The sequence below is a fragment of the Trachemys scripta genome, chromosome 11, assembly GCF_013100865.1.
Source record: "Trachemys scripta elegans isolate TJP31775 chromosome 11, CAS_Tse_1.0, whole genome shotgun sequence".
In the NCBI taxonomy this organism is placed as follows: domain Eukaryota; kingdom Metazoa; phylum Chordata; order Testudines; family Emydidae; genus Trachemys; species Trachemys scripta.
The window spans coordinates 31751047-31766750 of NC_048308.1; the positions used below are offsets into that span (position 1 = coordinate 31751047).

At 41.4% G+C, this 15704-nt stretch overlaps 1 protein-coding gene across 1 annotated transcript in view; it reads right to left on the reverse strand.

Annotated features, from left to right (window-relative positions):
* Nucleotides 1-15704, reverse strand: part of DPP4 (dipeptidyl peptidase 4) — a 78463-nt gene continuing 62759 nt past the window's right edge. The window contains exons 22-26 of the mRNA XM_034785567.1: nt 11261-11360; nt 8853-8917; nt 2298-2370; nt 1956-2029; nt 1-717 (exon numbers count right to left, since the gene is read on the reverse strand). Of these exons, the coding sequence (XP_034641458.1) occupies nt 619-717; nt 1956-2029; nt 2298-2370; nt 8853-8917; nt 11261-11360 (411 nt within the window). The 3' untranslated portion in view covers nt 1-618. The remainder of the gene's footprint in view (nt 718-1955; nt 2030-2297; nt 2371-8852; nt 8918-11260; nt 11361-15704) is intronic.

The following is a 15704-nucleotide window of genomic DNA, read 5'->3' on the forward strand; positions in this document are numbered from 1 at the left end:
CCCAATAACTTCCTGCAACTGTGAATTACAAATTAATATCAAAAATTATGCTTAAAATCCATAATTTTGCACAAATGAAAATTTAAATTGATAAAAATGGTTAAATAGATAAATGATAAAAATCAAATTGTGCCAAACCTATTTATAATGTTCTAGGGCACACTTCCTTTCTATTCCAGACCCCCAAACTTCTGCCTCTATTCAGCTAGCAACTCTGTGAACACGAGTAATTTATCAGTCAATATCACCAAGAAGTAGACCATATATGTACATTTCCATTTTAGAGTGAAATTAGTACGTATGAAAAGGTATTGATTGAAACACCACACTTTAAAAAAGGAAATTTGGCAAATGACATGTAAACATTCTTGTGCTGATAAAACCTGATTTAAAACAAATTTAAATAACCTCTGTTGCCAAGCAACTATCGCATCTTTGTCATAAAAATTGACATGATGTGTACATGGTCATTAAGGATTTAAAAAACTGTTTTCAGATGGTCTCAAAAATAGTTATATTGGCTCAGTGCAAGTTTAGATGAGAGAATCTACTGGAAAAGTGCCATTATTAACAACTTGATAAAGAAATCCCAGTATGGAATGGAATGCCGTTTTGGTGCTAGGGCAATGAGAAACATTGCTTTATGAAATGGCTCATATGGGTGTAAATATGGCTGTGTGCCTGTCCTCCAATGCCATGGTCTTTGTCCGTATACCACTAGGGAAAAGAAACAAACAATATTATATCTGGCTACATACAGAACCATGTACAACGTCATACATGCTATAGAAATCTCAATATAAATATTAAACAGGACACCTGTAACCAATCAAATTATCAGAGTTCCAGAGTGCCCAGTGGTTGTGGGCCACTGAGAAGGGGAACTGATGATTGGAATATAGATGAGGTGCTGAGTGACCTACCTGCTTATTTCCTTGCTTCATATGGCTTGTGTCAGTGGGACATACTGTCTATCAGCCTTAACTTTGCTCTAACAGGGTTTTATGTGGGAATTTATGTGGGCTTTTTAGTAAATATGTATCATTGTTGACAGTTAATCACAGGGCTTGATATCAATGCTGATACGCATTATCCTTTGTATAACCCCCTACAGAGCCCAGCCACATAGAATATCCCTTTTCCTTTCCTGATAACCTTCACAGCTGTACTCTTCCATCAAAGCTCTGTTCACCCTGCTATGCCACCACTCTTGTTTGTCTGAAGGCACAACTGGTTCTGTAGCACAGCTGCAGGTCTGTGACAGTTTAGGCTTCAGTTCTCCCTCCTTCTGGTCCCCTGCCAGGGGTGAGGTCAGAGGGGGAAAGGATAAGGTGCAGCACAAGTTTTCAGGCTGATAGCTTACAGTTCCATTAGAGGCAGCTGCTACAGGTAGCATCAGAAAAGCCAAGTAGCTGATGGCTGTGAACAGCTTTGTCAGTTAACCTAGCTGAAATACACCAAGATTATCTCGGGTAAGGGAAAGGATTTGGGTATTTAATTCTGCACATTTCAGGTGTGGTCCATACACAAGATGTTATCAGTGTGTGAATGTGGAGTTTGATGGACTGTGCTTATGTAGCTAAAGGAACCCTATGAAATGTGAAGATAATAGGATGACATTTCAAAAAGGCAAATTTTCCCCTGTTCCCTGTGTGAAAGTTACCAAATAATTTACTAAAAAATTATACAGGAAATTACTTTGTCCTCTGGAGTTATTTTGCCAAATCTGGTGCCTAAATTCAGACACTAAAACTGAAACAGAGATTTTCATCCTGGTTGAAGTACAAATCTCAACACAACTTCAATAAGGCAGTTGCTATGTATGCCTCCCCATAATATGTGCATATTTTTTGAGATGATAAAAGTAAGAGCTACATTCTCATCTCAGATCTGCCAGGTAGATATGAAGGGAGACTGTAGCCCTGACAACATTCGTTATTAGCATTGAGTCATACCATTGCTTGGAAATCCACCTGGGCATCAACAAGAGCTTTGGAAATCTGTGCTGCTTGCTGAAAGTGAACATTATCTGGGAATAAGAAAGAAAAGAAAAAGGTAAAGCAGAAATGGCTACGGCGCCACCCTGGGGAAAAACAAAACAATGAACAGAACACCCAAACAGGATTAAGATACAAGCCTCTCCTGCATTCCTTACTAGGAGACAAATTAGTTGTGGAAAGCTAGATTATTTTATTGACGTAAATGTAACAGCCTTGCCCCTGAATGATTTTGTTTTGTCAGTAGTAAAACTGCAAACCTGTCTGTAACACTAAAATGTCTAATTAGTTGCAACTCACCATCTGCTGTTCCGTGAATAAGGAGATACTCAACGTCTTTGAAATTTTCAGCTTTGGCCATGACTGTTGAACTCTGAAAATTAAAAAAAAAAAAAGGGTGCTATTGTTCAAGAATTGGTTTGCCACCAAATGACTTTCATTTCAGTTAACATAATCAGGGGTCCTCTGAATAAAAATAAATAAAATAACTTTCAAATGTGCACAAGAGTGTTGGTACTTTATATGGGAACATTCATAATGTGCTTCTCTGTTTGGGATGTGCGTGTGCAGTGTGTCTGCAAAGTAACTTGTGTTACAACTCCAGAGGGACAGAGTTATCAGAGAGGCCCCCATGCAATGCATTGCTGACATGCTGTTATTGGCCTGCAGCCCTGTACTTGCCATGGGTTTCCAGTGCGATTCAGCAAACAAATAATTTAAAAATGTATTACCATGACAACATTACATCCTACTGTAGCATATACTGGCTATTTCTGAGAGACTGTACAAGCACTTTCCTCAACAAAACATACACTACAATATATGTATGATATATCAGTATAACCAGAGCCTTTTATTACTAAGCAAAAGATTAGATATGTAAACTTACTGAGGGAGTAATAGATGTTTAAAAAAATGAGAGAATATGAAATACAAGAAGAAAATAACACTGAACCAAAGGCATAACCTGAAGCTAGGTCACACTTTGGGATGTAGAAAAATATTGACATGAGAAAAGCAGTGACTAAGATTAATCATGACCAAATTTAAAACACTGACAACATTATGTTAACCAGCAATATGATAACTGCTGGGACTTGCAATTATAACCTGAGAATTGCTGAAAGAAAAAGAGGAAATGCAGGCTGAAGAGATCATTTATTTGAACAAGAAAGGGTATAGGACAATGTTCTGATATGCACATTCAGACCACAATAAAGTAGGCCTGGTGAGAAATACAACATATACGCTGGGATAATTTTTTAAAAAAATCTGTGAAATGCAAATTTTCATCCATTAACAATGTTACACTGCTCTTTTGCTAGTCTTGCTTGAACCTTTATGTAAACTTTTTTGTATTACATATATAAAAGATCTCATACAAGGAGCACAAGTGTAAATGGGAAACTGTGTTTGTCTCTTTTAGTAACAGTACATTTGGTTTATTATCTATGAAAATTAGGTCTAGATATAGAATCCTCACAGTGTTTGATATAAAAATCAGCTGCAGCATGCTACCAAGTAACAATAATACGTAGTGCTCCTCATTTACACTTATGCCTGTTTACATGGGGGGAGGGATAGCTCAGTGGTTTGAGCATTGGCCTGTTAAACCCACAGTTGTGAGTTCAATCCTTGAGGGGGCCACTTAGGGATCTGGGGCAAAATCAGTACTTGGTCCTGCTAGTGAAGGCAGGGGGCTGGACTCAATGACCTTTCAAGGTCCCTTCCAGTTCTAGGAGATAAGATATCTCCATATATTAATAAAGTGCCCTTAAAGTGGTTGTAAATATTACTTAGTCATACTTTATTCTAATGGCAAAAAGCAGACAATGTATTACAGTTCAATGAGAATTAGTTGTAAATTGGAAACATACAAAAGATACAAGCTAAATGAAAAAAACAAAACAAAACCACACACCATTTCAACTTTCACTATTAAAATCAGAGTAACTGAAGAGGCTGGCTCAGTAAGGACAGATTAACTGTCTGGAAACCAGTGACATACGAAAAGCTGAATACAGTGGTGATTGAAACAAGAGTTAGTATGGTGGAGGTGAGATGAAAAAAACCCCTAGAAAATATCAAAGCTGGAAAATCTAAAGCCATGGCAAGATAACTGCCTGGAGAAACATGAGTACAGCAGCATTCAGAGAGAATGAGAAATAGGAAGTAATGGTCCAGTGGCAAAACCAATTAAGCAGCATTCACTGGGTGGAACATTGTCCACAGGCACAGAGAAGCAGCACCTACAAGTGATTGTTTAATCATGCCAGCAAATCAACCTTTATTATTTATGAAGGGGTGAGAAGAGAGAACACTGCGGTGACGGAGAGGAGATGCATGACTTGGTCAGTCATTTCCTTCTATCTCTACTCTGTGACTTTCAGACCTTATACTTGACCAACTTCGTCAGTTTGAGACCAGCTTTCAAATGCCACTTTTCTTTGCCTCTCTCCTTTGAGTGTTAACATTAGACAAGTTCATTTGTAAATACTTCCCAAGAATTCAGAGAACACAAAATACACAAAGGCAACTGTTTCCCCCACAGATTATCGCTTAAACCTGGGTATTTATGGTTGTTCGTGGTCATATTCTGCTTTTACATGCACCCAACCAAACCCAGGGAGCAGAATATGACCTGCTTACTTCTAAGGGCAGGTCTACACTAACCTCCCAATTCAAACTAAGGTACGCAACTTCAGCTATGTGAATAACGTAGCTGAAGTTCGAAGTACCTTAGTTCGAACTTAACTCGGTCCAGACACGGCAGGCAGGCTCCCCCGTCGACTCGCGTACTCCTCTCGCCGAGCTGGAGTACCGCAGTTGACAGCGAGCACTTACGGGTTCGACTTATCTCGTCCAGACCAGACGCGATAAGTCAAACCCAGAAGTTCGATTTGCTTGCCACCGAACTACCGGGTAAGTGTAGACCTACCCTAACACTGGAGGTTTCAAAGTCAGGAGCAGTCTCAGGCTAGATGGCCACAGTTACACCTCAGGGAGAGAGAACTGATGCTTTAACCAGGCCCCACATTTAAGGGTAAATAAATCCAATACATCAGCATGATTGCTTGCTTTCATGACTTATATTGTACAAACCACAGCTCTCAAAGCCCATGTCAGTGCAAGTGTTCAGCTCTGGGCCACACTGAGCATAACTGGCTTCGCTAAAGATCACACAGCAGTCACCATTTTATCAGCGCTCAAACAACAAGTTAAGGTTTGGCTGAAATCTGAAGGTCTCTCTCCCTTTGGCATAGTCTCAGCTAATAGAACAAATGTCAAATCAGTACAAGATGGCATATTTACAAAATTGTACCCTGTTTTGCATAACCTAATGATGCAGCAGTTCTTAAGGACTGAACATTTCAAATCTGCTAGCGAAAGATTGCCAAATCTATGACTGTTTCAAACACTTGCCAAAAGCATATCAAATTCAGAGTGAACTGCAAAATAATCTCCTTCACAAGTTGAACAGTCCCTTTTGTAAGCTCTAGGCCCCTGTCATGATCTCTCCAACTAAGCCCCAGGACTCTCCATAGGCTGGTGACCCAGCCCCCTACACATTAACCTAGAGGTTGCACTCTTTGTGTTGGCCCCTACCTCGAGTGTGTTATAACTTCCATTAACTCCAGGGATCTGCCACCTTTACAAACCTCCTCCATTACACAAGACTCTCTAGTTAGCCTAAAGGACAAATTGGGCCAGATTTTATTCTCATGTACATGGGTGCAATTCCATTCTACAACCGTCACTGAGGGGAATGGAACAAAACTGGTCTTTCTTTCTTTCTTTGAGGTGTACTTCAGCCCTGCTACTGTTGCCACACACTACTACCTGTTCTAGCAATGTTTGCCCCTTCCTTTGCCAACTCTCTTATTTTCATATTTCAAGGACAGCCTAAAAATAGCCATCTTACCTAATTAGCTTGCTAGCAGGATGTGAGTTTAAATCATCCCTCAAATGTTCTTCCCAACATCAAAAGGAAACGTGAACCTCAAAAAATTCAGTTCCAGCCATACATTTGGAATTAATGTTGTGATAACGTGTGAAGAGCAACAATGTGACGGCTGGGCCTAGCACTCTGATTAGCACATCACAGTGTCACACAGAAGACCAGGGCTCGGTTTCTGGGTCTAGTCATTGTCCCACACATGAGCAGTTGCTGTCAGCACTAAAGTGGCAGTGCCTTCAGTATTTAGTGGGGAAAGGAAACATTGCTTTGCTGATACCTTTTTGGCTGAGGTGAGGGCAGTTTTGCTGGAAGATAGGCTGCACCAGCTCTCCTTGATGAGAAGGAAGGTCATTGATACAGAGCCTTGAAGAAAGGGGCTAATTTCCGAGTGGGGTCAGCAAGGTTCCAAGAAACAAGGTTCTTGGGAGCAAACAAATCCCCCAAAATGAATCACTGGGAGTATTGAACAGGCAAAGGAATAGAGCTTCTTTTGACTCTTGCAGCACACAACGAGCAAGGCCTGGAGTCAGACTTTTCTACCTCTAGAGGAAGGTGTATAGTGTGAGAACATGATCTATATCATCACCCCCTTCTCCATCTAGCCAGCATCCTCCCCAATTAGTCCTCTGAGTAACACATTTAAAACCTTTAGCTCTTGGTACTGGCAGTTTCAACGTGGCCATTGCCAGCAATGGATGCTGTGCCAAGAAAATTCGACTCCTGGCATGAAAGGATCAAACAGTCCTCTGGTGCCATCTGTGCCGTAAAGCTGGAGAATGACTTTGTGCACCCAGTGTGTTAATGTTCCATTCTGTAGCAAGAATGTGACTTATATTTACATTACTACCTAGCTGATCTGCTACTGTTCTCACTGCCTTAAAAGAAGCATACTTGGGGGCGGGGGGGCAGGAAGCAGGCCAAAAGGAAGGTTGATAGAGCTAACAGCTGGGAAAAAGCAGATCTGGTCAGGTAAGGAGGCCATGATGGATCCTGATCTGTCCCCTATAATAATGAAACCATGAAAAGTCAGATATTGGTCAAGGACTCTTCCAGCACGCATCACCACTTTCAGCAGCTTTCAAGTGAGCCAGGTCATTGCCACAGGATAGCTTGTATTGCCTATGTAAATGTGATGGGTCCTCAAAGAAAGCAGATATTTCAGTCTATCTAAATATTTCATAGACCATTCACTGCATCTCCCAATGAGCACAATTTACCATTCTTTCCTTGTAACCCGGGGTGGTTTAAGGCTGTGTTCTGAACTCACCAAAATGATCAACCATCCATTCCCTGTCTCCTCCAGACACACACTCTCCCCCCTGTATTTCCCCCTCTCACAATGGATTCTTCAACATGCCTTTCTCAGTCCTCCCAGCAAACAGACTCTTGGAACCAAATTAATGGCTGAACTTCAGCTGAGGTTATGAGGGATGAATAGGTGCATCTCTCTTAATCTGGGGCTTGTTAGGCATTGGTTTGGTCCCTGGTGCCTACAGGCAGCCCTATTTTGTGCCTGGCTGCCAAATGCTCATATAAGCCATTTTGGCAGCCAGGGCATAGGAACACTCCAGTCATGCCTCCATTCCCACAAGCCATGCTGACTCTACCCATACCAGAGAATCCCCCTACATCAGTGGAAGTCCCTGGAAGCATTTATAATGGCTGTTTTATGCTCCCCTAATTCTTGTTAATGGCTGGTCCTGTCCCTATTGTAATTTAGTGATGTCTCAGAACTTCTCTGCCTTACCCCCAGCTGCTTACAGCCCCAAGGGGTTATTCAGGCAGCTGGAGACAGCTGGTCTACAGGTCAACATGGTCCTGCTTCTTTTCCTTCAAGAAATCCACTACACCAGGGGCTGGGGGAGGTGGCCTACAGCTTCTAGGCTGGCTCAATGAGTATTCCATTGTGCAATGGGAATCCCCAGTTATCTGGTTACACCAGAAGTATAACAACTTTGTTGACAGAGTAGGGTCCAAGTCCCCTTAATTTAGTTTCCCCACTTCTGGTTGGATTGAATCCTCAGATTTTGAACAGGAGCAGTGTTGCTCTCTTGCAAATTTATTGCAAGTCTTGGAAAAAAATCAAAACCAAAAACAAACAAAAAAACATGGAACTGTTTCTAACCCTCATGAGTATGAAGGAAAATGTGAAAATTTGAAGTGCAATCTACAGGCTCCAAAACCAGAAGGCATATTAAGGATATATATATATTTAAGATAATCTCATGCCTTTTGGGTACCCAAGTCATGATTTTTGAAAGCTAGAGGTCTGCAATAGTGTTTCTCTTAATTTTTTATGCATTGCATTTTGTTTGTCGTTTTATAAAGAAATGCACAGTATTTGAGTTAATCTGACTGAATTGGTAGAGGAGGCCCAGGATTTTTAATTTCCTCCAGACCCATGACATTTTTTGTGGCATGATACAAAGATGAATCTCTCTAAATTTAACAACATGTACCCAAATAATCTAGAAAATGCACATTTCAAAACCTTAGAGGAACCACAGTGACTTCATTTTGGTTGAGTTTGTTTGTTTAAGACACAGCATAGTTTGCCCAATAGCATATCACATTTTTAATTGAATCAGTTCCTTGGTATCTGAAATAAAACCATAATTAACAGCTTGTGATTACTATTTGTGAAATATCCAAATCAAACTCATTTATTTAACATACACTATTTTCCTGGGGTTGGAGGTAACAATTTAATTCTAAATCCAGAAAGTAGTAACATTAGGACTTCTAGAAGCACAATGTAACACAACTTGAATTGTTAACAAGTAACTGAAGAAGTTATTCTGTAAAAAATTGGAATGTATTAATAACTGCTTATATCATGTGCTCCAGGGAAAAAGTATATTTAAACTATGGAAAAAAGGAATTAAGTACTATCTTACCTCATAATTTTTCAGATTATCACTTGCTACAGGAAGACCCATGTAACGCTCTGTATATATTGAATCTGTAATATTAAAAGTGTGAATACAATATAGTAGAAGGCTTCTACTTTTGTAAGTGCTTTTGTCTACCTGAGATTCCACATGTTGTGTTACTCACAGACATAAGGTATGCATTACCATTTTGGAAAGAGTCACCATTTTCCCTGATGAGCTTCACAGGGTATCCATAATCATTAGGAATATTTAATGTTGCTGTTGCCATGGCCACCTGAATGCTGAATATTAATAAATCACCTTGTGTCAATGTTATATTATTGTTACTCTTTCAGTAATCTTAAAGAAATTGCTGAGACTCTAGCATTTACTGACTGGTTTCTGAAAATCATTCAGATAAATGGTCTCAGGTATTTAGAACTTAATGATATTAAGAAAGGAAACTGCAAAAACTGGATTATTCCTTGATTGGGCCTTATTTGCTTTATCTTTACATTTATATTCAGTATCTCAGGTTTTCCAGAGATTTTTCAGCATGTTGTCTGATTTTGTTTTAATTGCCAGATTTGCTGCCCTTTTCTATACTAAAAGCCACAAACGGAGGTACAATAAACACATTTCAATCTCTGTTTAACTATTGGTTACTACAAATGTCATAGAGAACCACCTACATTTGATTTGCTTTTTTAATTCCACTGTGTCTTTTTCACTGCTCTAGAAAATTACAGTTTGGAATTTTAGTGTTTCTCTGATTGTCACTGAAAATAAAATCTTTGCATAGGATTCCTGCTACATTGGAATATCTGCCCTAAAAGGTCATGACAATTTGGGCACAGCAACTACAGGCAACTGAAAACTGTAAAATAAAATAAAAATAAATAATAATAAATAAAACTTTCTGGACTAGAGGATGTATTTTAAAATAACCATTACGTAACAAATGAGGGGAATAATCTGATGTGTGTCTCATTATGCTGCACATTCTGATGTGTCTCTTATTATGCTGCACATTCTAATGGCTACAATTACTCTGCAATTACTCACCACACAAGTTCATCATTTACATACAATGGACTCCTATATAGGCTTTTGCAAATCACTAACATTAAACATCTTTTCTGAAGGTTCTGAAAGCCAACATTTTTCTAAACCAACTTCACTGAAAGGGGTATTTAATCCCAACGAATTCAACAGCACAGAGCCTAGTATTTCTTGGCTATTTGGCCAATTTCAGTTTATGCAACTTTCTTCTTCTGTTGTTTGACAAACATGTGGTAGCTTTAAAAGTTTAGTGTCAAAGGTTCTCAATAATGAAGCTTGCATACAGTAGTAACCACAAACTGGACTTTCTAATTATTAAAGTAAAGCATTTTAAGTGACTACTGTGTTGGTCTAGTCTTGTTTCATATAAAATGAATAACCCACCCCATCCTATCCCAAGTTACACACAGAGAAAGATATTTAAATGACCCCCTTGTGTATTAGCTAGGAAACTTACAGGACCAGATCCAACTCAGTTGAAAGACTCCCATCTTAGCTCAAGGCTACAGTCTTGACATTGCTCCTTCTAAAAAACAAGCTCCTACAGGCAATTATAATCTTTTGTTTTACATTAAGAATTATATTACATTATAAGAATAAATAGAACCTTGCAATAATCTGTTTTCAATCCTGCCACATTTTTCATGGACAGCATTAAAGGACCAATCATGAACAAATCAATGTACTAAGTGAGTCTAAGATGGGAGTATTCCTTTTACTACCATGTGAATACAGCACTGTTTTTTGTTTGGACCTACAATGAGTTATATGTGTATACAGATTTTATTTTCCAGACATCCAGTCTCTTGAGGGATTTTCTTCAGAGAATTAACTAGAATTGTAAAATCTGAATTTTAAACCCCTAAAGGAAATAATTTTGAGGCAGTTCACATCTGTGGCTTAAAATTACTCAGTGTCCCTTTAAGAGATGAATTTACAACACCAATTTTGTTATTCTTGCTATAGTTCAATCATGTAAGCAAAGTAGTAATTTAAAGAAACAAATACTAATAATAATGAATTTTATGACATTCAATAATGATCTCTCAACACTTTAGAACACATGGCAGTTTATGAATGCAAATGCAGACATTTACATTACAGTAATATTGCAAATATTACAGTAATTCTGTGCTTTATAAAGGTTAAACAGATTATCTTAAATTTAGGATCTGACATTTAAAAAAAACCCCAGAATTTGGAGAGATTGTGCAATACTGAACAACAGCTTACCAAAACAGACTAAATGGCATTTATGAGAGATCATCCAGTTAATATACAATCAGTGCATTATTCTATAAATCAGTTCTCTGCAGAGTGTATGCTGCAAGTCATATGGGAATATTTATAACTGGGAAGCCATCACATACCATAATATTGCCAGCGTGACACCGGGGCTACAGCTATTCCACACTTGAACACTTTACTTCCAGATCCAAGCACCATGGAGGTCACATACCCTCCATAAGACTGAGAAGAAAACAATATAGTTATTTTAAGGGGAAGGAAGAGATGGGGCCCGTCTACTACACTACTTTTGACACCTGTTTTTTATATTAAGACCTCTATCATGATTTTGGGAGTGACACTCTCCATTTCAGTCTGCTCCAGGGGCAAGGCAACAAAGTACTGCTCTTTACTATGGGCAGATGTGAAATTCACGAACTAGCCCATTACACAGATGTTTAAGTACCTGATATGCAGAAGCAAGCAGGCAGCACAATATCTAAAAGGTGTTACTTGCTGCCACAAGCGATTGCACTCACAACAGTTTAGAGGCCAGTTTTGAAAAAACTCCTCTTAATATTTAAAGAGATAAGTACATTTAGGAACTTATCCCTACCTTACAATGGGATAACAATGGACTAGCCCTCAAGCAGCTGCAGAGTCCAGTGACTTCAATGACATGCATAGGTGTAGGGATCAGCACTCATGGAACCCATTGCTGGATTGGGCCCTTCAGTCCCAGTATGGCAAAGCATTTATATATATTTAATTTCAAACACACAAGCAGTCCCACTTAAATCAATGGGGCTATCAATGCGTGGGATGGTGACTGACCAGTAACTGGAAGTTCTGCGAGAAGTGTGGTCCCTATCTGTAGTCCACTATGTGCCCAGAGCTGGAGAGTTGAAAGTAACATCCATTGGTCCGCGCATGCACCCTGATTCACCTCGTACCTCTATTTGAGGGGATAAAGGGTGGGGCAGATCGACCATTTCTCCAGTTCATTCTCTACTGGAAATCAGAGAAGATCCAAAGCAGACGGGAAGGAGGACAGGTAGTGGAATACAGCTAGGGGCCACACATCTCAAAGAACCACCAGTTACAGGTCAGTAACTTCCCCTTCTTCTTTGAGTGATGGTCCCAATTGTAGTCCACTGAAGGTGACTGACAAGTAGTACCTAAGTAGGATGAGGGTGCGAGAATGCAGGTGGGAGAGCTGAGTGGAGGACCACCATCTCAAAGGAGGCATCAGCAGAGAAGTCCTGCACCAGGACATAATGTCTTGTGAATGTGTGAATGGAGCCCCACATGTACGCCGAGGGGCATCTCCATAGTCGTTGCTTGTGCTCCAGTAGAAGAATAAACGCTCACTCCATGGGGGGAAGGGCAGGAGGTACGATACCTGATGGATCTCTGGCTGCATTCTATGCTATTTGGAGATTATCTGGGTAGAAATGGTGTGTCCCCTGACTCTTTCTGCGATAGCGATGAACAGTCTCAAGGATTTCCAGATTGGTTTTGTTCTTTGCTGATAAAAGGCCAAGGCCTGCCAAACACAGGAGGAGTAGATTCTTCGTTCCCCTAAGGAATCATGTGGTTTTGGGAGGAACAAAGATTAAGGTTAATTTATTGGTTAAGGTGAAATTCTGAAACTACATTGGGGATGAATTTGAGGTGTAGACACAATGCAACCTTATTCTTATGGAATATACCGTAAGGAGAATCTGCCATCATCGCTGCAAGCTTGCCACCCTTCTAGCTGAGATGATGGCTATGAGGAAAGGAGAGACATGGAGCAAGAAGCTAATGATTTGGAGTGGGACCTTGTGATTACTGAGAACAAGGTTCAGGTCTCACTGGGGAGGAGCTTCTGAATAGGTGGGAAGATTCTGATTAGGCCTTTCCAGCTATCTAGTGGATGTGAGAAGACTGAGTAGGCCTGAGAAGGTGGATGGTATGCACTGATTGCCACCAAGTGGACTCACAAGGAGCTGATGGACAAGCCTGATGTCTTCAGTGAGACGATGTAGTCCAAGATGAGAGGACTATCTGCAGTTTCTGGGAGAATGCTCCTTTGATGTGCTCAAAAAGAAAAGCATCTCCATTTAGCTAGATAACATCTTCCAGCAGAGTCCTTCCTACTATCATAAAGTATGTCTCGCATGGCTGTGGAGCATGACCGTTCTAAGGAAGATGGTTATCTAAATATCAAGCCTGGAGGTGGAGCGGGCGCAGATTGGGGTGCTTGATCTTGCTGTCCCACTGAGTTAGGAGCTCAGTAAACATTGAGAGTATGATCATGCATAGAAGATGGGAAGCCAAAATTGTCTGCGCCAATAAGGGGAGATCTAGATGACTCATGCCCCGTCCAGCTGGATTTTGCATAGAACTCCTGACAGGATGGATAGTGAAGGGAAGGCACAGCTGAACTGGTCTGACCAAGGAAGAAGCAGAACTTTGCCCTGGGAGTTGTGACCTATGGCTTCTGTGTAGCAATAAGTGATGCATTTCCTGTTCCTTTGAGAGGTGAAGAGAACCCTGGTTGGGGCTCCCCATTGAGTGAAAATATTGCATAATATCAAATCGTTGTGCTCCTACTCATGGTCGACTATGACATGTTTGCTGAGAGAGAGTCTACAAGCACATTCTGCTTCCCCATAGTTAAGCTGCCGATAGGGTGATTCAACTGCTGACACAACAACTCCACAGGCTGACTGCTTCTGCACACGGGAAGATGGATCGTGCTCCTCCCTGCGTGTTGATGTAGAAGACAGTCATAACGTTGTCTGGCATTATAAGGACATGGTGAGTGTGGATGAATGGAAGTAGGGACTCACATACCTTCTGGACTACTTGCAACTCCAGGACACTGATGTGCATCCTGGAATCTTGAGATGTTTGGGTACCATGTTCTGTGCTGCTATTCAAGTGGACTCCCCAACCGAACAGCGATGCATCTGTAATAATGATCCTGTCTGAGAGAGGAAGGGAGAAAGGGGATGCCCACCATAACAGGGAAGACACTACCCTGGCAGGAAACGTTGCCATAAGGTTTATGGGATAGCAGTTTGGAGAATATATCAACTGCAGCCATGTTTGAAAGCAATGAAAGTGGAGTCTTGTGAATAGGGTGATGTAGGTGCATGAGGCCATGTGCCTAGGAGAGACAGACAAGTCTTGACCGGTACTCTAGGGTTGCCTTCAATCTGCACTATGATATTGTTCACAGTCACTGTCCTTGGGCAAGTATGCCTTCACGATGATAGAACTCAAGGTAGCCCAGAAGAAGTCCAGAGACTTGAGGGGGTGGGAATAGATTTTTCAGCATTTACACTGACTCCCAGTGAGGAGCGGAAATGCAGCATCACAGAAGCTGACTCATAGGTTTCCTGGAGGGACTTGGTGACAAGTAGCCAGTCGTTGAGATAGGGGAAGTGCGACAGGGTGGACTAGGCCCTGAAGCCCCCTGCTGGAGGTCTTGTGGCCCTGCCACACACTGCCCCAGAAAAGGGCAGTAGAGTGGCCAACCTGCGTAGAGCGGCTGTGTGGGAAGCAGCCAATCAGGGCCCAGCCGGTCAGTATAAGAAAAGCTGCAGGGCCAGAGTGAGTTCAGTTCTTTGCTAGAGCTGGAGGAGAATGGATGGTGCTCCAGACTGGCTGCTGAGACTCCACGAGGACAAGGCCCTGAGATAAGGGTAAAGAATGTGCGGGAGCCATAGGGAACTGACTCAGGGAATTATAGCAGCAACGCAGTTTATTTAAAGAGACATCGTGAATGGCTGCTATCTATAGAGTCCCTGGGCTGGGGCCTGCAGTAGAGGGCGGGCCTGGGTCCCTCCCCACCAGCCACTGGGAAAGTGGCCTGAACTTTGAGGCACCCCAGAAGGGAAACTGAACCATAGTGGCGCAGCTGAAGAGCTGGGGGCCAGAAAGGCCCTGAGAGGGCGAAGACACTGCCTCCAGGGAAGGAGCCCTGGGGCAATGCTCTATTGCGGAGCAGGGACAAACTGAAAGAGACATTACAGAGGGCAATGAGAGAGAGAGAGAGAGCAGGCACACACACTTGGCCAGGGAGTGCTCGTGAGAGGTGAGTGCAACCCTGTTACAGGAAGACAATGAGACCACCACGTCTACATGAGCTACTACTACCAAGAATATCTTGGTAAGACTCTCGAGGTGGTCACTATTCCAAAAGGGAGCATTCTGTACTGAAAATAGTCGGGTTCCACCATATGTGGAACTGTCTATAAATGGGATGACTGTCTAAGTGAAAAAACAGACATCCTTCATGTTGACAGTCATAAACCAAATGCCCTGTTCTAAAGATGGGATTATAGATGCCAACATGACCATGCAAAATTTGAGTTTGCGAATGAAGTAGTTGAGATTGCAGAAGTTGAGGAGTGTTTGTTAACTGCCCTTCTTTTTGGGTACCAGGAGGTAAGTTGAGTAAAACCCATTCCCTTGGTATTGAGGAAAGATGTGTTCTATTGGTCCTCACTGCAATAGGGGGTTCGCCTCTTGCTCAAGAATACCTTCATGAGTGGCCCTGAAGGAGGTGTAGGGAGGAGGATTTTGGAGGAGGTA